The sequence below is a fragment of the Podarcis pityusensis genome (genome assembly GCF_964106645.2).
Source record: "Podarcis pityusensis genome assembly, chromosome: 3".
NCBI classification, from domain to species: Eukaryota; Metazoa; Chordata; class Lepidosauria; order Squamata; family Lacertidae; genus Podarcis; species Podarcis pityusensis.
In genome coordinates, this window is record NC_138026.1 from 112,184,113 (window position 1) to 112,208,644 (window position 24,532).

General features: G+C 45.7%; 1 protein-coding gene across 6 annotated transcripts in view; it reads left to right on the top strand.

Moving 5' to 3' along the window:
- The window catches only part of CCDC85A (coiled-coil domain containing 85A), a 165,389-nt gene that overhangs the window by 28,671 nt on the left and 112,186 nt on the right, over positions 1–24,532 (top strand). For 2 of the 6 annotated variants that reach the window (XM_081001071.1, XM_081001072.1), the window contains exon 3: positions 14,715–14,794. The exons of the other annotated variants lie outside the window; for them this stretch is intronic. In XM_081001071.1, coding sequence (XP_080857197.1) covers positions 14,715–14,752 — 38 coding nt within the window. In that variant the 3' untranslated portion in view covers positions 14,753–14,794. The remainder of the gene's footprint in view (positions 1–14,714; positions 14,795–24,532) is intronic. 6 annotated transcript variants of the gene reach the window in all.

Sequence of the window (24,532 nt, forward strand, 5' to 3'; positions counted from 1 at the left end):
AATTTCTACTGAAAAAGCAGGTTTTCCAAGAACACTTGAGATTGCCAAAGGCAGCACAGTGCTCTTGTGAGAAGCCACATTTGCAGCACTTGATCACGCTAAAAGGCAAAGTATATGTTTTCTGGGGGGGTTGGCCATCTTGAAAGATAGAAAAGAAAACAGAGAAAAGCTTGTTCTCATTGTTCTTGGGCCTCACCAGCATTTTCGACGCTCAGTGTCCTGGTGATATAACAGTAACCTTGTTTTCAGTGGGACTGACTTCCATGTACATGTGCTTAGAATTGCAGTAGCCTGGTTGCCTTACGGCAGGGGTTGCCAGCACGGTACGCTCCTTAGGATGTGGATTACGCTTCCTGTCATTACTAACCATTGGCCATGCTGGCTGGTCCTCATGGGAATCGGAGTCCTGCAAATTCTGGAAGGTACTGGCTTGGCTGTCCCAGCCATAATAATAAATAAATAAATAAATAAATAAATTTTTATTTATACCCCGCCCTCCCCGGCCAAGACTGGGCTCAGGGCGGCTACACACCAAATATAAATACAGTAAAAACATTAAAAACAAAACAAAACAAAAAAACAAACAGTTGATTAAAATATAAGTTGGAATACAGTTTAAAATGCAGCCTCGTTTTAGTGGTAGCCCATAGATCAAAGCCATAAGGGGAGAAAACGTCAAATATTCACCGGGGCCAACTATCCATGCTGGGCCAGCAAAAAGAACCGAAGGAAAATTTATATACCAATCACATATAAGGGCTTCCATTAAAAAAAGTGAGTCGGGGGGGGGGGGGGGGGCAAAGGCCAGGCGGAACAGCTCCGTCTTGAAGGCCCTGCAGAAAGATGTCAAATTCCGCAGGGGGCCCTGGTCTCCTGCAGTAGGGCGTTCCACCAGGCCAGGGCCAGAGCTGAAAAGGCTCTGGCCCTTGTTGACAGCTTCATAGTCTAGTAAAGAGTGTTTGGCAGTGTTAGGAACTCAGATATATAAGCTAGGTGCCAAATGGCTCCCTCAACTAAGTTGTCAAAACGGAACGTCTTCAGAATTCTATCCGCTGTATTTCATCTTAACAACTGGAGTGAATTTCTGGAACCAAAATGCTTTTTCTGTGCAGCCTGAGCAGGAGCAGTCACCATTAAGAAAAACAGTTTGGAAGAGGCCAATATGTATGTGGATTTTCCCTGGATCAAGTGTCTTTTCTTCCTTAAGTTCTCAAAGCTCTTAACGTAGCTCATAGTTGTCATCTGAACTAGTTTGATTTCAAAGTCCATGAATTGGCTCCCAGTACGTTTCTGAGCAGAGGGACGCAGGTGGCGCTGTGGTCTATATGACAGAGCCTAGGGCTTGCTGATCAGAAGGTTGGTGGTTCGAATCCCCGTGACGGGGTGAGCTCCCGTTGCTCGGTCCCAGCTCCTACCCACCTAGCAGTTCGAAAGCACGTCAGAGTGCAAGTAGATAAATAGGTACCGCTCCGGCGGGAAGGTAAATGGCGTTTCCGTGCGCTGCTCTGGTTCGCCAGAAGCGGCTTAGTCATGCTGGCCACATGACCCGGAAAAACTGTCTGTGGACAAACGCTGGCTCCCTCGGCCAGTAAAGCGAGATGAGCGCCGCAACCCCAGAGTCGTCCACTACTGGACTGAACAGTCAGGGGTCCCTTTACCTTTACCTTTACATTTCCGAGCACAATTCAAAGTGTTGGTGCTGACCTTTAAAGCCCTAAACGGCCTCGGTCCAGTATACCTGAAGGAGCATCTCCACCCCCATTGTTCAGCCCGGACACTGAGGTCCAGCTCCAAGGAGAGCCTTCTGATGGTTCCCTCACTGCGAGAAGTGAGGTTATAGGGAACCAGGCAGAGGGTCTTCTTGGTAGTGGCACCTGCCTGTGGAACGCCCTCCCATCAGATGTCAAGGAAATAAAAAACTATCTGACTTTTAGAAGACCTCTAAAGGCAACCCTGTTTAAGGTAGTTTTTAATGTTTTAATATTTTTTAATGTTTTTAATATTTGGTTGGAAGCGGCCCAGAGTGGCTGGGGAAATCGAACTTGATGGGCGGGGTATAAATAATAAATTATTATTATATTATATAACTGAGAATCAATCACAGTCCATCTTTAAAAAATAAGATTTTAGAGCCATCTTGCCCCAAAATGGCAAGTGGACATAACATTGGTTTAAGGAGCCATTTGGAGCTTAGCTTATATATCTGAGTTTCAGTTTCTCCTTCTTTTCGTTTCTTTCTGAGCACCCTCTCCTGTGGCAGCTTTCCTGAGCAGCTGGACTTTACAGCTGGCTTGACAGCCAGGAAATGTTGCCTGCACATTCCGGCCTTGCCTGCACCGCCATCTGTTCCTTGGCATTCAACCCTGCCGGTTAACCTTGTTGTATCTGGTTCAGGAAGCACCAAATCAGTCCTGAGAACATTGCAAACGAATTGAGAGCTTGGCATCTGAAAGCCAAGGCAACCAAAGCCAAACTGGGCAAAGACCTTGAGCGTCATCCCCTGATATATGAAAACGCTGGATTTCCCAGAGGCTCTTGGCCCAGAAAAGCTCACCACACATTTTTTGTTTTTTAAAGCCAGTGGAATCAAAGTATTCTCAGCCAACAGGGTTTTAGCAGTGAGTCCGTAAGTGACTGTGGAGGCCAATTCTGGATCCACACGTCCTTCCACACTGGGGACATAGGTTTCAGGGCTGGAGTTGATCACGGTGAGGGTTTGCCAAACATGCCTTCCTCTTAACTCATTTCTCCTTTTCGCCCTGAGTTTGTGCTTCTTCAAAGTCCATGACCCCTTTGGTAGAGGCTGTTCTCCAGTTATACTGTACTACATTTTTAAAGATTTGCCTTGAGACAGTCTTTAAACCTCTTTTGCTGACCACCAACATTACGCTTTCCATTTTTAAGTTCGGAATAAAGTAGTTGCTTTGGAATGCCTTGACATCTGATGGGAGGGCGTTCCACAGGAATTCCACAGGAATGCAATAATCAGGCATCTGTACAACATGACCAGTCCAACGAACATTGGTATGCCAACATATAGAATTGGAAACAAGAATTTGTTGCTTGATCCCCCCCCCCCCCATACATGTTTTTTTGTTTGTAAGCAGCTTTGGTTGGGTTTTGCCTGGGAAAGCAGATGGGGGTTATCTCCACTGCCTTGCTGGTTATCTTTGGGGGAAGAAACAGCTAAGGAGTAAAGCCTACACAAATTGGAGTTGGGTTCACAAACTCGATGGGGTTGAGGTCATCCCAGTGTCTGTTGGGATGGGGCTCAGGACCCCCCCCCCAAAGCTTGAGGGGGCAGAGGAGTCCTGGTGGGATGTTGCCTCAGGCTGCGCTACATCAAGAGACTCCAGTGCGAATGTTGCGTCAGGTAGAGGCAAGGCTGGTCTCTGCTCCCTTGGAATACAGTGGTACCTCGGGTAAAGTACTTAATTCGTTCCGGAGGTCCGTTCATAACCTGAAACTGTACTTAACCTGAAGCACCACTTTAGCTAATGGGGCCTCCCGCTGCCGCCGCACGGTTTCTGTTCTCATCCTGAAGCAAAGTTCTTAACCCGAGGTACTATTTCTGAGTTAGCAGAATCTGTAACCTGAAGCGTATGTAACCCGAGGTACCATTGTATCAGCATCTGCAATTCCTAATAAAGAAGCCTCTGGTTTATTTAAAAAAAATAAAAGTTATATTAAACATTTTTTTCAATTCATTATATATATATATATCACTGCTCTTTTTTCTCAACATGCTGGAGACTCCTGCTGTATGTCAGTGTGGTGTAGTGGTTAAGAGCAGTAGTCTCGTAATCTGGTGAACTGGGTTCGCGTCTCTGCTCCTCCACATGCAGCTGCTGGGTGACCTTGGGCTAGTCACACTTCTCTGAAGTCTCTCAGCCCCACTCACCTCACAGAGTGTTTGTTGTGGGGGAGGAAGGGAAAGGAGATTGTTAGCCGCTTTGAGACTCCTTAGGGTAGTGATAAAGCGGGATATCAAATCCAAACTCTTCTTCTTCTTCTTCATGTCTGATTCTGCCTGGCTAGAAATCTAATACTGCTTCTTCCTTGCCTTGGTGGTGGGTAGACAGAGAGAGATGAAATGAACATTCATAGGTCCACCTACTTTTCCCACTGACCTCGCCCGCCCCTGGTACACAGCTCTCAAATGGAAACAGATGCCCCCACCTCTGTCACAAGTGATGGTTGTTTGATCCAGAAAGACCTTTCTACTCAAAGCCTTTTCTCGAGGTCTGGCTGGACTTGGGGAGCAGGGCGCTCGGCTCGTATAACTCAGCTCTTTTTAAATAGCATACTGGCTTTCTCTTCGGTACAGTTAATGAAGTATAAAGCACGAGGTTGGCAGGGTTTTCTTGGAAATATAGCTGCGATTAGGGAGCCTGAGTGAGCAACACTGATTTTAATGCATAACTACATTAGTGTAATTCTTGGCAACCGCTGCTTACTTAACCTCTTCATTCCTTTAGGATTTATAAGGCACATTAATCACAGGCCTTCGCCTCCTCCTCTGTGCATAGACTGTAGGTTATTATTTAAGCTTTTCAACTGAAGAAATTGGAATGTTTTAGAACAGGGCTTCCTCGAAAGTGACAGGGATGAGGTGTTAGAAAAATTGCCAGTTTGTTTTTACTGCTCCTCTGCCTTTGATGGTGGCCTGATGCTTAAATGTGAACCTTTTCTAAAAGAAAATACTGACAGGATTCCTTGTCTCATGTACTTAATCCAGCCTTCACTGGGACCCAAAAACCTTTCTCTCTGTATAAGCGGCCGTTAAATCACAAAGTTTCCGATTAACCATAGTTTCTGCTTTGTCCAAACCAGGAAACAATAGTGACCAGATTTGGAACAAGCCAGGATATTAAACCAACTTCCAAGCTGTTGGGTTGAATGTCCTGGTTTGCTCCAAAGCTGGTAATTATTGTTCCCTGGTTCAGATGAAATGTGAATTGTGGTTAATTAATTAGAGGTTTCTGGGTTTAATTGCTGCTCACAGCAATGGGAGGAGTGAAGGGGCTGCATTCATGGCCATGCTTTGGCTTAATTAGTAAGGATATGATTGCCAGAACATGTCCTGGATGTGAATAAGATTATACAAGTGCACAACATTTTGCTCCAGAAGCATATGTACCATGTTACGTTCAGCTGAACCCTTTTTGCTCCACATTACAGCTCACAAAATATCCCTTTTGTGAGTTTGAAGTAGAATGCCCCTGTGCACAGCTCCAATTGGCTGGTGTCCATGATGTCAAACACCCACCTCCCCTCCATTGCAGGAGCAGTTTTACGACCCTCAAATAAGCATTGTTTTTACTGCAGTTTCAGTGAAATCAAGATCTCGGTGGATATGCAATTGTTAGAGAAAGGAAAGGTCTGACAGCATGGGAGAGAGTCGGTTTCATTGGCTTGTATTTCTTCCACTTACGTTGTAATGTTGGGAGGAGGATGGTGGAAATTCTGCTGTAATAATAATAATAATAATAATAATAATAATAATAATAATAATTTATTATTTATACCCCGCCCATCTGGCTGGGTTTCCCCAGCCACTCTGGGTGGCTTCCAACAAAACACTAAAATACAATAACCTATTAAACATTAAAAGCTTCCCTAAACAGGGCTGCCTTTAGATGTCTTCTAAAAGTTTGGTAGTTATTTTTCTCTTTGAAATCTGGTGGGAGGGCTTTCCACAGGGCAGGTGCCACTACCGAGAAGGCCCTCTGCCTGGTTCCCTGTAACTTGGCTTCTCACAGTGAGGGAACTGCCAGAAGGCCCTCAGCGCTGGACCTCAGTGTTCGGGCAGAACGATGGAGGTGGAGACGCTCCTTCAGGTATACTGGACCAAGGCCGTTTAGGGCTTTATAGGTCAGCACCAACACTTTGAATTGTGCTCGGAAACGTACTGGGAGCCAGTGTAGGTCTTTCAAGACCGGTGTTATATGGTCTCGGCGGCCGCCCCCAGTCACCAGTCTAGCTGCCGCAGTCTGTGGCTCCTTTATATATAATCATGCAATAATAAAGCGTTAATTATCCAAAATGCTTATATTTAGGTTTGCGCTCCCTCTCTCTCTCTCTCTCTCTCTCTCTGTCTGTCTCTCTCTCTCCCCATCTACTGTAGTGATTCAGTTTCTGGCTGGTAAGGGGATTAGGGAGAGTTAGTCCCAAACTGGACAGGGGAGATGCTGGGGATTGAACTTGAGACATTCTGCATTCAAAGCAGATGCTCTGTCGCTGAGCTACGGCCCTTTCCCATCTGTGCTGCCCAACAGGAAAGATGAAGGAACTGACTGGCCAATAGGACGTGTGCACCACGAAACTACCGGCTGTGCTTTCTCTCACCGCAGCAAAAGAACATGCTGTACAGATGGTTATTCTGCTATTCCATTGCACTCAAGGGTCCCAAAGCACATCTCTCTTTAGAGATTGGCAATAAAAGGTTGCATGCCCAGCTCTGGGTTGATTTTACCTATTGGTTTTCGAGAGAGGAAGCACTGCTTTAATTACTGCTCAATGCTGAATTCAGCTCCTCTTCTGCCACTTCCAAATATGATCCCTTTTTTATTATGACAACAAGGGAGGCATTACGTTCAATTAGTCGACTCGAAATAAACATTGACCAGGTGGTATTTGAATGGAAGTCTCTGTTGAAAAAGCACCAGCTTTTCCCACGCTTGTGCTAAGGATTGGGCAAATTTGTTTGTTTGTTTTTGGGTTTATGTCCCCGCCGTTTGTCACAAGATCCCAGCAATAAATAAATGAAAACATGTTTTTAAAATGGCAGCGTAGAACATATCAACAGCTTGTTAGTTCAGAAAACAACAGCCGACCCACTAAGTCAGGGGTCTGCAACCCGTGGCTCCGGAGCCGCATGTTTTACACCTTTGCCGCGGCTCTGGGGCGGATACTAGCGAGGGGAGGAGGCGCATTGTGCGCCCCGACACTCCCCATTGTGGCGGGCACTGTACTGGCTGTGACGTCGCATGGGGGCGGTGCGTGCGTTAGTCACGCACTGTCCCGACATCACCTTCCCGCCCGCCCGCCATATTGTAAGGGGCATGTACGCTGGTCACTGTTTTGAAGGGGAGTGAAGAACACACACACAAAAAAAGGCAACTTGTTAATTTAACGTTTATTTCTATGAGGAGGAGTAATTCTGAGGGGTCAAACAAAGAAATAATAAAAAAGTGACAAAAAAGTTATTTTTATAATGACGAGTTTTGCGGCTCCCAGTTTTTTTATCTTCGGAAACGGGTCCAAGTGGCTCTTTTTGTCTTAAAGGTTGCAGACCCCTGCACTAAGTTGAAAATGCTTGTAAGTTTTTGGCTGATGCCTAAACTTGATTATCTTGACCAGGGGTCAGCAACCTTTTTCAGCCGTGGGCCGGTCCACCATCCCTCAGACCATGTGGTGGGCCGGACTGTGTTTTGAAAAAGAAGAAAAAAAATTCCTATAACCCACAAATAACCCAGAGATGCATTTTAAAGAAAAGGACACAATCTACTTATGTAAAAACACGCTGATTCCCAGACCATCCACGGGTTGGATTGAGAAGGGGATTGGGCCGCATCCGGCCCACGGGCCTTAGGTTGCCTACCTCTGATCTTGACTCATTTCACACTGGGTTGAGAATTGGGTGAAAATTGGCCTTAGCTGCCCTGGTGGCTGAAGTTCTTTGGGCAGTGGTTCTCAAACATTTTTCTTCGGACTGCACCTGTAGAATAAATATTTGCCCATGCTACGCCAAATTTTCATTGGAGAACTAAAGGAAAGAACTCCAAGCCGTGATTTTTTTCTTTACTTTTAAAACAAAACAAAACACAGAGGACAATTACTTTATAATATGATCATGGGGCACCCAGAAAGTATAAAACAATGCATCTACGTAAGAACATGTATCATCCCCAAAACAGAATTATAAATGAGCCTCTTATGTATGTACCTTAAGTATATATACAAACTCATTGAGGCATTTATGCTTGCTTTTGCCAGGTACTCTCATTTATATTAGGTCTAATTTGAGACAAACAAACTCTTGTCTCCTCACCAGCACAAATAAGCCTTCCTCTTTTTCTGAATGTTCATATTTGTCAGAACTGAAAATCCCTCTTCACAGTATGTCATAGAGAACTCCAGAAGAACAGCCAATGTTCTTGAAGAGAGGCATGGATATTGTTTCTGGTGGTATATTCCTGTTGCACTGAAATGCTCAAATGTTTCTTTGATTGTCCTCGAACCTTCTTGCCATACTTGCCACCCTCTCCTGCCTCACCTGCTTGACATGCCACACCTTTTGAGAACCACTGTCTTTGGGTCAGAGGAAGTGTGACACTATTGATTCTCCTAGATATCTCAGTTGACCATGGTATCTGCCTAGCTCAGTGGTGGCCAAACTTGGCCCTCCAGCTGTTTTGGGACTACAACTCCCATCATCCCTAGCTAACAGGACCGGTGGTCAGGGATGATGGGAATTGTAGTCCCAAAAGAGCTGGAGGGCCAAGTTTGGCCACCACTGGCCCTAGCTTGTCTTTGTGAGTTGTGGCTTGGAGACACCATGGCATTACTCCTACTTAGCTCCAGAGGGTGTGTGCCCTGACCCCTGTGGGGTGCCCTAGGACATGCCTTTGTCCCCAATGCTATTTAATTAATATCTCTATAAAATCATGGGGGCGGGGTCCTTAGGAGATTTTGGGGCAAGGCGTCACCAGTATGCTGATGATGGCCACCTCTGTTACTTGGTGTCATCTAAATCATGAGAGGCCATGTATGTGCTTGAATGCTACTTCTGTGACAGAATCCTAACAAACCTCTCTGGATGGCTGATTCTCAGGTCTAGGAATTGTGTACCTGTCCTGGAAGGAAATGGATTCTTTCTGAAGGAGCAGGTGCATCTTTTCGGGATGCTCCTTAGTCCATCTCCATCCGTAATGGCTCAGGTGATTGTAGTCACCTTTGTTGTTGTTTAGTCGTGTCCGACTCTTCGTGACCCCATGGACCAGAGCATGCCAGGCACTCCTGTCTTCCACTGCCTCCCGCAGTTTGGCCAAACTCATGCTGGTAGCTTCGAGAACACTGTCCAACCATCTCGTCCTCTGTCGTCCCCTTCTCCTTTCCCAACATCTGGGTCTTTTCCAGGGAGTCTTCTCTTCTCAGGAGGTGGCCAAAGTATTGGAGCCTCAGCTTCAGGATGTGTCCTTCCAGGGAGCACTGATTTCCTTCAGAATGGATAGGTTTGATCTTCTTGCAGTCCGTGGGACTCTCAAGTGTCTCCTCTAGCACTGTAGTCACCTTGGAGGGCTCATCACAAATTCAGTGCATCCATTGTGATGCTCCTTGGACTGGGAGAGCCTTGCCATAGTAGTTGCACCCAATTTGGCAGATCTGCACTGGCTGCCTGTTAGCTACTGAGCCACGTTCAAGTTTTTGGTGATGACATTTAAAGCCCTAAACAACTTGGGACCAGGAGACCCCTTCCCCCAGTACAAACCAAGACAATTTTTTGAAGTTCTCTGAGGAGACCCCGCTGTTCATTCCGCAAGTGTTACTTGTTGACAACATGGGCACATGTCTTCTTAGTGATAGCTCCCACCCTCTGGAATGCCCGCCTTTGGGGAATTAATGAGGTGGCGTCAGTAATGACCTTTAAACACCTCTTAAAAGCTTCCCTAGACCTCGACTGTTTAATTCTCCGTTTTGAACTTTGCTCAGCTGTCTCCACAATACTTTATGCAGTTCTATTCTGGTTCTATCCAGTTTTTCGAAAGTTTTATAGTCTTACCTCGTTTGCATTTTTATTGTTTTTATGGAAATCATTTAGGGATTTTTTACAAAGTAGTATAGGATTTTAACAAATAAGCAAGCTAACAAATAACTTCCAGAGAAGCTGCATTTCACATCCAGAGTGCTTCTGCGATACCTGTGACCTAGATCTTCCTCTGCATTTTTGACCTTCGCACATTCTTCGTTTGTGCTGTTAGTTTTTCAGTTCATGTGGGGTGTTGGAGACCACGGCGGTGAGCAACTGGGTTCAGAAGGTGGCTGGGTGACTTTGGGCTAGTCAGTATTTCTCTCTCTCTCTATATATATATAAAATTAATTTTTGTATTATTGTATTTTAGTGTTATGTTGGAAGCTGCCCAGAGTGGCTGGGGAAACCCAGCCAGATGGGCGGGGTATAAATAATAAATTATTATTATTATTATTATTTTGCAAATGCATTTTCCAAATACCACTTAACATCTTATCTTATACAATGTTTTTAGGACTTCCCTCAGCTACGCCTAATGATTTTCATTCTTCATCACTTAGTCTTGCATTTCATTATTTTCACTATTACTTTTAAAAAACCATAACTAATAGTCCTTTTCATAAATTTTACCTGCAATATTACATATAGTCCTTCTTACAAAACTCCTTGCAGTCCTACTAGCATATTCAATTGATTAGAGTTAATTTTCAAATAGTTCGTATATTTACTCCAATCTTCTAAGAACCTCCGGTTTCAAATTCTTCCTGTCCTTTTATCTAATTCTGCATAGTCCATTAATTTATTCTGCCACTCTTCTTTCGTCGGTAATTCTTCTTGCTTCCATTTCTGTGCCAGTAGTACTCTTGCCGCCGTTATCGCATATAAAAACAATTTATTATCTTGTCTGCTAATATCTTCTCCTACCATACCAAGTAGAAATGCTTCTGTTGTTTTTTTTACAAATGTATATTTCAACATCTTTTTCATCTCATTAAATATCATTTCCCAGATGCTTTTTACTTTTTTACATTCCCACCACAGATGATAAAAAGTTCCTTCTTTTTCCTTACATTTCCAACATTTGTTACTCGTTTTATACATTTCAGCTAATTTCACTGGTGTAATATACCATCTGTACATCATTTTCATCACATTTTCTTTCAAAGTATTACATGCTGTAAATTTCATTCCTTCTTTTCACAATTTCCCCCAATCTTTTAATTGTATATTATACCCAAAGTCTTTGGGCCAGTCAGTATTTCTCAATCTAATTTACCTTACAGGATTGCTGTCAAAAGATTAGGGAGGGCATATATAAACTGTTAATAAAAAGTGGTGTAAGAATGTAATAAATTAATGAGCTGATTATCATTTTTCCTCCATGTAGAATTATCTCTATGTATTCAGGGTTAACTTCCTTTAATGTGTAGCTTGGCTCACTTTCTAGAGCTGTCTGTTTCATTGGCATCAAAAGTGCTTCCCTGTGTTGAGATTTGCCATAATCTGGATTATGAACATTGATCTGTGGCAGTCTGGTTGTTCTTGCATTGTAGGTTTGAGGCCGGGATGACCCTGGACCCTAAAGGCTATGAAAGTTATGGAATATTTTGCATGCTAAAGTTGAAAACATTTAGTGGTAACGAATAATCACTATGGTGTGATTTTTTAAAGGAACCACTTTAGGCTTTGTGAATCGCATGAATATCATGTTATAGATTTGCCCAATCAAATCAAATAAAAAATCAACCCCTTGGTCAATTTTAACCTGTCAAATACTGTCTAATAGTTGACTAGTGTTCAATTCTTTGATTGATTAGAAGAGTTAAAGAAAGGGAGAAAATGACTCTTATTAAAAGAGTTGTCTTTTAGAAGATTCTAAAAGGTTTACGGGACACGGGTGGCACTGTGGGTTAAACCACAGAGCCTAGGACTTGCCAATCAGAAGGTCGGCGGTTCGAATCCCCACGATGGGATAAACTCCTGTTGCTTGGTCCCTGCTCCTGCCAACCTAGCAGTTCGAAAGCACCTCAAAGTGCAAGTAGATAAATAGGTACCGCTCCGGCGGGAAGGTAAACGGCGTTTCCGTGTGCTGCTCTGGTTCGCCATAAGTGGCTTAGTCATGCTGGCCACATGACCCAGAAGCTGTACGCCGGCTCCCTCGGCCAGTAAAGCGAGATGAGCGCCGCAACCCCAGAGTTGGTCACAACTGGACCTAATGGCCAGGGGTCCTGTTACCTTTAAAATGTTTACAAAGCACTGAACAAGTGCTTCCTTCTCTCCACAGCAAAGGCAATGAATTCAGCAGTAGCAGTGGTTGGGGAAAAAAGTTATTTGGGGTAGGTAGGGCAAAACTCTGAAAGTAGCAGTTCAGAGCTTCCTTCCATATTCTCCAAATCCCTTCGATCCCGAGCTGTTACATGATAATGATGACTATATTTATACCCCGCCCATCTGGCTGGGTTTCCCCAGCTACTCTGGGCGGCTTACAGAATATATAAAACATAATAAAGCATCAAACCTTTAAAACATCCCGATACAGGGCTGCCTTCAGATGTCTTCTAAAAGTTCCGTAGTTCTTAATCTCCTTGACATCTGAAGGGAGGGCGCCACTACCAAGAAGGCCTTTTGCCTGGTTCCCTGTAACTTTGCTTCTCCCAGCAAGGCAAACCACCGGGAGATCCTCGGAGCTGGACCTCAGTGTCTGGGCTGGATGATGGGGTGGAGACGCTCCTTCAGGTATACAGGACTGAGGCTGTTTAGGCCTTTAAAGGTCAGCACCAACACTTTGAGTTGTGCTTGGAAACGTACTGGGAGCCAACAGACCAAAGAGGATCTTGGAGTGAAAATGGTCGCTGTCAGTGGTGGCCAAATGCATTTGCTTATGCCACCTCAACCATGGGCCTTGTCAAAGAAAAACATTGAGGGGGTAAGGAGTGCCAGTTCCCTCTTGCTCTCTGAAATTGTCGCTCACTTCATCTGAATTTACCAGCTAGTTACCAGCTCCATCTGGTACACAGGCTGAGACCCTACCTGCCCGTGGACTGTCTCGCCAGAGTGGTGCATGCTCTGGTTATCTCCCGCTTGGACTACTGCAATGCGCTCTATGTGGGGCTACCTTTGAAGGTGATTCGGAAACTGCAATTAATCCAGAATGCGGCAGCTAGACTGGTGACTGGGAGTGGCTGCCGAGACCATATAACACCGGTCCTGAAAGACCTTAATTGGCTCCCAGTATGTTTCCGAGCACAATTCAAAGTGTTGGTGCTGACCTTTAAAGCCCTAAACGGCCTCGATCCTGTATACCTGAAGGAGTGTCTCCACCCCCATCGTTAAGCCCGGACACAGCTCCAGCTCTGAGGTCCTTCTAGCTGTTCCCTCACTGCGAGAAGTGAGGTTATAGGGAACCAGGGGGAGGGCCTTCTCGGTAGTGGCCTCGCCCTGTGGAACGCCCTCCCTTCAGATGTCAAGGCAATAAATAACTATCTTACTTTTAAAAGACACCTGAAGGCGCCCCTGTTTAGGGAAGTTTTTAATCTCTGACGCTGTATTGTTTTTGATATTTGGTTGGAAGCCACCCAGAGTGGCTGGGGAGACCCAGTCAGATGAGCGGGGTATAAATAATAAATTATTATTATGAATGGTCTCGTTTGCCTTGCCAGTGACCATGCTGTGTGTGTGTTTGTGTTTGCTTCCTTCTTCCTCCTGAACCACGTGTCCCAGTTGCTGTTTGAAGAGTCCTGCAGCTACAGCACATAGCCAATAGGAGGTGCTGGAAGGTGTGACTTAATCCATAGATCATAGGATTGTTGAATTGGAAGCGACCCTGAGGATCATCTAGTTGAACCCCCTGCGATGCAAGACTATGCAGTTGGCCCATATGGGTGTCGAACCTGCGACCTTGATGTTATGAGCCCCACATTCTCACCAACTGAAGTATCCACCAGATTAATTGGCAAAGAGCAAGTCCTTTGGGGTGAGATGTAGGGCCAGGAGGGGGGGCTGTCTTGAAATGAGGGGTGCATGCCTTTGCGAGACCCTCTCTCCTACAAGGCTGACCATTAAGCAACCCCAGTGTTCAGGCAAAAATCCAGGTAGGAATACTTGACAGTAGGCAGTCGATGGGCCAGTTGACAATACAGTGGTACCTTGGGTTAAGAACTTAATTCGTTCTGGAGGTCCATTCTTAACCTGAAACTGTTCTTAACCTCAGGTACCACTTTAGCTAATGGGGCCTCCTGCTGCCACTGCGCCACCGCGGCACAATTTCTGTTCTCATCCTGAAGCAAAGTTCTTAACCCGAGGTACTATTTCTGGGTTAGCGGAGTCTGTAACCTGAAGCATATGTAACCTGAAGCGTCTGTAACCCGAGGTACCACTGTATTTGTCTGAGACCAGTATCCTATCCATACAGTGGTACCTCGGGTTAAGAACTTAATTCATTCTGGAGGTCTGTTCTTAACTTGAAACTGTTCTTAACCTGAGGTACCACTTTAGCTAATGGGGCCTCCCACTGATGCCGCACGATTTCTGTTCTCATCCTGAAGCAAAGTTCTTAACCCAAGGTACTATTTCTGGGTTAGCGGAGTCTGTAACCTGAAGCGTCTGTAACCCGAGGTACCATTGTACAGTGGTACCTCGAATTACATACGCTTCAGGTTACATACGCTTCAGGTTACAGACTCCGCTAACCCAGAAATAGTGCTTCAGGTTAAGAACTTTGCTTCAGGATGAGAACAGAAATCGTGCTCCGGTGGCACAGCAGCAGCAGGAGGCCCCATTAGCTAAAGTGGTGCTTCAGTTTAAGAACAGTTTCAGGTTAAGTACGGACCTCCGGAACGAATTAAGTACTTAACCCAAGGTACCACTGTATATTGTACGCATCCTTGTAAAGTCAGATGCAACATCAAAGCATAGCATTTTAAAGTATAGCATTCCAATGCAGTTTTTTGTTCCTAACCAGATCGCCTGCCACCAAGACCAAAGGCTCTGCAGTCTTAACTTAAACGGAGGAAGGTGAACGGAATCGGTGCCTCTCACCAGGTACAGGTTCTTAGCATCTTTTACTCTCTGTGGTGGGACTTTGGCGAGAGAGGAGATGAGAGCCCTGCTGTGGGAAATGTTGGCAGCCTCCACCCCCCCAACCCCCTGTTGCTTGTAACAGAAGCAAACACTGGACACAGTGGAGATTGTTGGATGAAACCTGGCAGACTCTCTGCTTTGGGTGGCTGCCCTCTTTTCTATGCTGCCAAGAGACATGCCTTCCATTTTAGAAACAAACTATCTGGCAAAATAAATCTTGTTTCAGGCCCGCTCAGAGGGCTGGAGGCTCCGGGAAAAGATAGATAGCTGTATTTTGAAACTTGTTGCTATTTTGGAACCATTGTAACAAGCTGTTTTAGGATTGTTGGCGCTTCTAATTTATGAGTTCTGGCTGCATCCCTGCCTCTCGGTCTGGATCCCTGTGGCATGACAAGATTATCAGCGCTGCCGATTGGACATCTCTGCCCAGTGGATCGATCAACTCATGTTTTGGCGTCAGTAGTGTGATGGTGAGTTGGACCAGGATTCAACCGCCCGCCCCCAGGAAGCTTATGGGGAGCAGAGGGCAGTGCCATAGCTTGTGGGGGCACAGAGGTTGTTGTCCCCTATAGGGATCTGTTGGACTTTATAGGGAATAAACCCAGACTGAAACCAATGGAAGATATAAGGAGCCAAGTTACGGATTGGTTACAATACCACCAGCTACACGATATGTTAATTAGATTTAAAAAATGGGTTCTTACGATGCGATACAATAATCTTTATTGTCATTGTCCCATACAGAACAACGAAATTGAAAAAAATCTACATCAGACATTCAAAACCAACAAGCCTGCTATCCCAGCCTGTTTAGCCCCCTAAAAACTCTGATACCCCAAAAGTAAATACAATATACTCCCATAGAGACTAGCTTACACTGCGTTTAAAACCAAAATCACATTTGGATAGAAACTGTTTCTCAAGCGGCTAGTCCTAGTCTTTATAACCCTGTACCTTCTTCCAGAAGGCAGAAGCTGAAAGAGATCATTTCCTGGGTGCACACTATACTGCGCTATCTCTGCAGCTTTCTTATGACACCTGGAAGCGTAGATTTGATCCAAGGTGGGAAGAGTGCACCCAATTATTCTCTCCGCAGTCTTTCCTTCTTGGACCAAACCTCACTATTTGAAAGAGAATTACTGCAGAATACGGATAAACAATGGTCTAAAATGTATAATTTTTTGCTAGAATGGGAAACAAAAGATGAGCTAGTCAAAGCTCCGGTGACACACTGGGCAATAGATAGGACACAACATAGACTTAAACGTCTGGGAGAGATTTTGGAAAAATGATTTGAAATTTGCTGCGTGTTACACGTTGAAAGAGAATTCTATGAAAATGATTCACAGATGGTACTTAACTCAGAGTTTGTTGGCTAAGATATATAGAACAGAATCAGATATGTGCTGAAAATGTAAAGGAATGGAGGGAACATTTTTTCATACGTGGTGGACATGTAAAAAGGTAAAAACCCCCAAACAAATGGGGAGACGATTTACAATGAGTTGAAAAAAAATATTTAGAATAACCTTCCCCCAGAGACCGGAGTCGTTCCTGTTGGGAATAGTTCAGACAGAAATTCCTGGGTGTCCAGAAAATGTATTTATGTATGCAACAATGGCAGCTCGAATTTCGTTAGCACAAAACTGGAAAGTGACGGAGGTCCCAGGCAAGGAGGATTGGCAACTTAAGATGCTATAATATGCAGCTCGCAGGTTTAACACATAGAATAAGAGAGCAAGAAGAACATGTATTCAAAGCAGGGTGGGAAATATTTATTGAGTATATGGAAAATAACCATATGCAGCTGAAAACTCTGGCAGTATTAAGATCAAAACCTCAACAGAGTAATTCATATTTGAGTGATGTAAGAGTGGAGAACTGATTAAAATGGTTAAAGTAAAAAAAATGCAGGAATGATAAGCAAAATGAACCATGGAAGGAGAAGGATGGAAGTCACTGGACATATAAAACTATGTAAAATGTTTAATTTGAGATGTAAAATCGAAAATTCGATAAAAATTATTTATATGTATAAAAAAAGAGGTTGTTGTCCTGGGTGCAAAATTGTTAGGGGCGCAAAATTTCAACAACCAGTGCTTCCTTAATACAGCCGCATGCTTCCATTGCTGGGCTCTGTTGAAAACGACTTCTCCATATGAACCAGGAAGTGACCTTTGCAGACAACGGAACAACTCTTCTTTTCTGTGGATGCGGACACTGAATGTGCATCCACACTTTATCCGTTTTCCTCCATCCGCATGGCCCCGGGCACTAGCAACCTATGCTACACCACTGGTGGCGGGCTTGGGAGAACTTCGGTGCCCTGGCAGGGATCACCATCCAGCATTTCTGCACTGGGCAGATGAGACCTTGAGCCAGCCTTCTAAATTTTCACGATGGCAGCGTGGCATCACTGTGAGCAATTTAAATGGGCAGCCCTCAGTGGAGTAGGTATAAATCTGCAATCTTATACACCAGTGACAGGGAACCTATTTTCTTCCAGACCTTGCTTGGCTCCCACTTCACATCTTCTCTGACCATTGGTCATGCTGGCTGGGGGATGATGGCGATGGGAGTCCAGCAATAGCCATGGTTCCTCATCCCTATGCCATAAATGCCAGTGACCTCCAGGAGGAGAGATGCATAAGATTGCACTGAGGAGTACCTGAGCAGCGTAACAAAAGCACAGCATCCTCCTCAAATCTAAAAATAGATTAAAATGCCCGGGCGAATATAAAAGGGCTTTGACAAAGGATGCAGCGCCTGACAAGTCTCCCTGAGGAGCAGGTTTCGCCTTCTGAGGAGCAGCCCGTGCCATCAAAAAGGCTCTTTCTTGCTTTTGCTCTGCCCCTTTTCGTAAATTAAAAGGAATATTCTGAAACGTCCTCCTCCTTCGCACACCAGCTCCTCAAAATGGGCTAGGACAATAGAGGCTGCCCGCTATTTCTTTAATTAAACAATAACAACCTGCACCGAGGTGTTTCCTGCAAAGTTTGGGAAAATTGGAGGCAGGGATTTGCAGGATGCTTTGTTCTTCATGATGTGTGTGTGTGATTTCTGGTGTCTCTCCAATGTCACCAGGGGAATGCTGGCTTTTTGTTCAGAACTCCTCGAAACAGCTGTGCCTCCGCTGTTTCTGGAGAGGCACAATAGCTTCGGAAGTTGTGCCATTCTGCATGGCGTATGCACCAGTTTCTTCTCTCCCAGTTGTTTCCGCTGGTTAAATTCGCTTGGCAGGCTTTTGGGGTGCTGTAAAACAGAGAACATTGCGGCTAGACTGCTTGCGTGGGCAAACTACTACCACTAATAATAATAATAATAAATTTTCATTTACCGTATTTTTTGCTCTATAAGACTCACTTTTTCCCTCCTAAAAAGTAAGGGGAAATGTGTGTGCGTCTTATGGAGCGAATGCAGGCTGCGCAGCTATCCCAGAAGCCAGAACAGCAAGAGGGATTGCTGCTTTCACTGCGCAGCAATCCCTCTTGCTGTTCTGGCTTCTGAGATTCAGAATATTTTTCTTCTTGTTTTCCTCCTCCAAAAACTAGGTGCGTCTTGTGGTCTGGTGCATCTTATAGAGCGAAAAATACGGTATACCCAGCCCTTTCTGGTTCAAAAACCAGGCTCAGGGCGGCTAACAACAATTTTTAAACACTTTAAAACACTTAATTATAAAAGCAGCATAAAATACAGTATAAAAACACGAATAACAATAAAATTCAAAATCAATTAGATAATCCCCAGGGCTAGCTGGCTGAATTGGTCCTACTTGGGCCAGCGAGGAGGCCAGGGGAGAATTAGCTGTGGGGTCTCAGAGCGGATGATCTTCATAGAAGGGGTGGGGGAGGGAAGAGAAGGGAAATAAAATATCAGGCTGAATTCAAATTAAAGGCCAGGCGGAATAGCTCTGTTTTACAGGCCCGATGGAAGGAGGTTAAATCCTGAAGGGCCCTAGTCTCGTGGGACAGAGCATTCCACCAGGTCGGAGACATCACTGAAAAGGCCCTGGCCCTGGTGGAGGATAGTCTGACTTCCTTAGGGCCCAGGACCTCTAAACTATGCATTACAACATCTTGTCTGTGGGATCTGCACTGAGTGCCAATCTGCTTACCCTCTGCAGCTTCAGACCGGGTTACTGGGGTTCCCTCTTAAAGTCCCTATAATATCAGAAGCCTGCTCCCACAGCAGTTCAGAAGATGGCTTTCAGTGGGGCTGCCCTTGTTATGTGGAACAGCATCCCTATTAAGAAGAGACATTTTTGTTCCAACGAGGTTTTTAAAAATAGTTGGGTGACTTTGCAAAAAATTAATTTCTAGGACTCTGACTTGGGTGTTTATTTGTGTTGCTTTTCAAACCCTTTTGTTGTTGTGTGCTTGTAAATTGCCTTGAGACTTGACGTAAAAGATGATTAATTCATAATAATAAAAGTTACGAACTCTGCATAGACAAAAGCTGGGTGAAGCCTGCCTCTATGAAAAAGCTATTACCTGCCTCCCTCTACTGTCAACTACAGTGGTACCTCAGGTTAAGTGCTTAATTCGTTCCGGAGGTCTGTTCTTAACCTGAAACTGTTCTTAACCTGAAGCACCACTTTAGCTAACGGGGCCTCCTGCTGCCGCCGCGCCACCGCCACACGATTTCTGTTCTCATCCTGAAGCAAAGTTCTTAACCCGAGGTACTATTTCTGGGTTAGCGGAGTCTGTAACCTGAAGCGTATGTAACCTGAAGCGTATGTAACCTGAGGTACCACTGTATATTGCTGTGGACGCATTTCTAATGCCTGAATATATTTTATATTGCAATTTTATGTTTCGACCACCCTGAGACCTGCAGGTGTAGGGTGGTATACAAATGATGATGATGATGATGATGATGATGATATGATAGTAACAACACATATTGAGGGTCTGCAGCTGTCTAGGTGAATTTCATCACAACCAAGCTGCTATGTACTGAGCTTGAATCCTAGAACAATAGGCAGGTAGGATCCTAGAAGGCAGCAACCTGATTGGTCTGCAGGAGCAGCCCAATCAGGCACCAGGAGGAAGTGAATCAGCAACCTGATTGGCCAGTTCCTGCAGGCCATTCAGGCTCCAAGAGGGGAGTTGAATCAGTCAATCACACGGGACCCATTGTGTAAATAATGTATATATAGCCAGAGGTTTTGCTGGAAAGTACTCGCTCACTATTTACCATGAGCTGAAATAAAGAGCATGAAATCAACACTCAACTCCCGAGTATATATCACAAGCACTCGATCCTGAGAGCTTGCAGTCGTGTCTTCCAATCGCATGCTTGTAACAAGAGCTGTGCTAGAATGTCAGCACACTTCTCGGGCTGCTCAATGAAAGGCAGGTTTCGGATGGCTTCACCTGCTTGGCTTTTCACTATTTTGTGCTGTGATAAGCTTCAGCGGTGGAAGCACAAATGCAAAAGGAGAGTTCCCTGGGAAAAGGTAGCCAGGTGGCATTTGGTGCTTTTGAAAAGGTTGTTCCGCATGTTACACAGCAACCAATAAGACTTTGCAGAGTCCTCGCTACGCTGGAAGCCCCAGCTGATCCTGAATTGTATTTTCAAATACCTTTCTGTTACATTCACACACCACACTGTTTTACGACAGGAGGAGGAGGAGGAGGAGTTTGGATTTGATATCCTGCCTTTCACTCCCTTTAAGGAGTCTCAAAGCGGCTAACATTCTCCTTTCCCTTCCTCCCCACAACAAACACTCTGTGAGGTGAGTGGGGCTGAGAGACTTCAAAGAAGTGTGACTGGCCCAAGGTCACCCAGCAGCTGCATGTGGAGGAGCGGAGACTCAAACCCGGTTCCCCAGATTACGAGACTACCGCTCTTAACCACTACACCACACTGGCTCTCAGCCTCCCCCAGCTTAATGCTCTTCAGCTGCTGCTGGGCTACACTCCCCCCCCCCTTGCTGGCTGGCGGTGAGGGGAGTTGGGAATCTAAAACATCTGGCAGGTTGGGAAAGGGAGGTTTAGGTGTGTAATTCGTAAATCAGTCCTTGCGTGGCGAGTTCCCGCCTCCCCCCACAGAAATAAAGACACGAGACTCCAGAATTTGAGGTTAATGGGTCAAATTAGGCCACAACTTTATTGATTACAGGAATTGAGTGGTATTGGCTTAGGCATTGGTCCTATCAGCTAACCAGCTTCAGCCCGCTTGGTTGAAGACCGGCAAGGGTTAACCACCAGTAGGGGGAGTCCTGCTGATGCACATCAACTAGGAACTCCCCCGGGGTCTCCGATCGGGGGCATGCCGTGGGCCCACACCTCCATAGGCTTAGGACGAGGCCACACCCCCCGGAATCCTTTACCGGACTACCCTTCGATTTTGGGGGGAAGGTGATGGCGCTTCCTCCCCCCACCCTTTCCATCTGCATAACAATGCCTAACCGCCAATCGAGCCAAGCTCGCCGCCAGTACCCTCAGACCTGTAACCAATCCCTAATCCCTGACGTAATGTCATTCAGCCAAATATCATTTCCAGCATCTGACAGATGCACGCCGTCATCTCTGTAGAGGGCCTCCTTGGCAAACTGGATATCAGGGTGGTCCAGGAACCGACCCCCCAGTGCCGCGACTCTACGCGCCACAGCACGTTCCAGGATCTTTCTGGCTCTATTTAATGCGATTGGCTCTATTTATTGCGATTGGGCAGCGACAATCCCTCCAAACCCGCCTCTCCAAAAGCGACGACCACAGAATGGTAATTCTGGGATAAGAGGCAAACAGTTCAGCTGGAGCGCGGCGAGGAAAGAGGGCGGTCCTCGGCTGCGCCAGCCCTAAATAGGGCGGGCCACGCCCCCCGTGCCAGCCGATTAGCTGGCTGGGGGAATGACACATCCAAGGATTCCCTTGTTATCGTGAGGGCTGTGCGTCAGCCCCCGCGAGCGTGGAGAGGGGCATGAAGCCCTCCTCTCCAGTTCGGAAGTGGCTTTGGCCTAGTATCAAGCCTGGCTTCCTGGTTCCGTGATTTTCCTGGGAGATGCTGGGCAGGCATCCACCCCATCTGTATTTGTGATATTCCATAATTTTGATGCATTGCTCAACCTCCTTAAGAGGCTGGACAGGATGAGACAATGCGAGATAAACAAACCTCCTCTAATTCCTTTTCAAGACGGTCTTTTGTAATGCACCGAGAGCCGACGAAGATGTGCAAAATACATTCTGCGCGTATGCACGCAAATCGTTTGGGAAGCTCCAAAAGCTTTCAGAACAAAAGATAATGTTTCTGTCATCTCTGCCTTTGTTGCATTTCCACTTGTGTTTAAGGCTTTCTAAATACGTGCACATCTGGCAAAAGGAACCGAGCGGAAATCCCTTAGTATGTATATTGGTCATCAGACTAATCGCATTTAAAGGTCCGCTGGGCATCAGCAGAGGGCCAGAAGGCTGCCCCCCGACACCATTACAAATTCCATGACCAAATCTGCAATCCAAACAGCTTCTTTCTCATCCAGAGGAAGCAGCTGGAACAAGCCCAGTTTTTAAAGTGTTAACTTTCTCCCGCCGCACCTGAACTTTTATCACGTCTCACGCCTTGCACACTAGGAGAGAAGGTGGATATGGCAGAGGAAGCATTTTCTACAGGGGAAAATATTCGTTTCGGTTTACATTTTAATGCAAGCTTAATCTAATTCTCTCTTTCCAAAATAGAACAAAATTCAAACCGCACCTGTCCTTCAAAATCTACGCTCCTCTGGATTTTGCAATGCAGCTGTCTGTGTGCAAGAGAAAACGTGCAGAACTGTGTACGTTAAGGAAAAGCCTTCATGAAATGCACACGTAAGAGAAAATAGCATGCAGAAATGCTTTCTATTAGGGAAAACTGCTTGTGGTGAGGTAGATAAAGGGTAAAGGGACCCCTGACCATTAGGTCCAGTCGTGGCCGACTCTGGGGTTGCGGCACTCATCTCGCTTTATTTGCCGAGGGAGCCGGCATACAGCTTCTGGGTCATGTGGCCAGCATGACTTAGCCACTTCTGGTGAACCAGAGCAGCGCATGGAAATGCTGTTTACCTTCCCGCCGGAGCGGTACCTATTTATCTACTTGCACTTTGACGTGCTTTCGAACTGCTAGGTTGGCAGGAGCAGGGACCGAGGAACGGGAGCTCACCCCGTCGCGGGGATTCAAACTGCCGACCTTCTGATCGGCAAGTCCCAGGCTCTGTGGTTTAACCCACAGCGCCACCCACATCCCAGGTGAGGTAGATATGAGGCAACAATTTAATCCTAAATGTTTCTGAGGGTTTTTTCCCCCATCTAAAAACTTGCAGAGGGCTGCAGCAGTGTGGCGAACTGAACTTAAGATTGGTGGAAAATGAGAAAGCAAGAGAAGCTGAGATAGGGATGGGCAGATCTGTCAATCTCTGGGCTGTGGCACGGGGCTGTTTCAGCATGTCTATCGATCATGCACAGCAAAAGTATCTCTCTTCCCCACCTCGGAACTCTGGTGTGTGGTTCCTTCTCATGTGATCTCACTTCTCCCCGCATTTCCCTCCTGATAGCCCATACAAAACTGTGGCCGGAGTATTCCAACAGAGTATGCACCACGCTTTGTGCAGGTGGAAATCGCCAGAGCACTTTTCTGGAAAGTTCCCTGGATATGGTCAAAGGGATGCGCCAGGACGAAGATGCTTTTGAGGATAGCCACAACATTTTTTGGGGGACCGGGTGTGACATTAACATGAGAGTGCTGGAGGTGAAATAGTTAAACAGGTTACCCAATCAGAATCTAGGGGGGTGGAGTCAGAGGGACTATAAAACCAGCTCTGGGAGGGGCGAAGGAGTTCGTTCATTGGGAGTTGGGTGGTTGGTTGGAGTGAATTGGGATAGAGTCTGTGGGTAGGTTGAGTTAGTGTAGCGAAATAAGGTGAGTCAGGAACAGTTAGGAGCTAGGAAGACAAGTAAGTATCTGAGAGGTGGTTTAGTGAGTGAGAGCAGGTAGCGGAAGTTATAGGTCTGGATAGGCACCCTATGATTGTAATTGACCGATACTGTTTATGAAACCACACGCTTGTTAAACTGCAATAAATAAACAGAAGTTTATGTTCCAATTTAACCCTGACTGGACTCAGTATTGTACCAGGTAGGGCCTGGGTGGTGGCAGTTAGAAATAAAGTGGTGGCACAGGGATCAATAGACGGTGAAACGTCCGGGGACCCTGTGTGATCACCACAATGGGCCCCTCCTTGAAAATATTGCCCCCCCAGCCCACCTAGATGGCACCCCTGCTCACCTAGGAGTAGGTGAGAGACATAGGACTGATGAACCTGCCTTTCCCCAAATTGTAAGTAGTGTCTCCACCCCCATCGTTCTGCCCGGACAATGAGGTCCACTGAGGGCCTTCTGGTGGTTCCCTCACTACGAGAAGCCAAGTTACAGGGAACCAGGCAGAGGGCCTTCTCGGTAGTGGCACCCGCCCTGTGGAACACTCTCCCACCAGATGTCAAAGAGAAAAACAACTACCAGACTTTTAGAAGACATCTGAAGGCAGCCCTGTTTAGGGAAGCTTTTAATGTTTAATAGACTATTGTATTTTAATATTTTGTTGGAAGCAGCCCAGAGTGGCTGGGGAAACCCAGCCAGATGGGCGTGGTAGAAAATAATAATAATAATAATAATAATAACAACAACAACAACAACAACAATAATTGTAAGTGTACTATTGACAACAAGA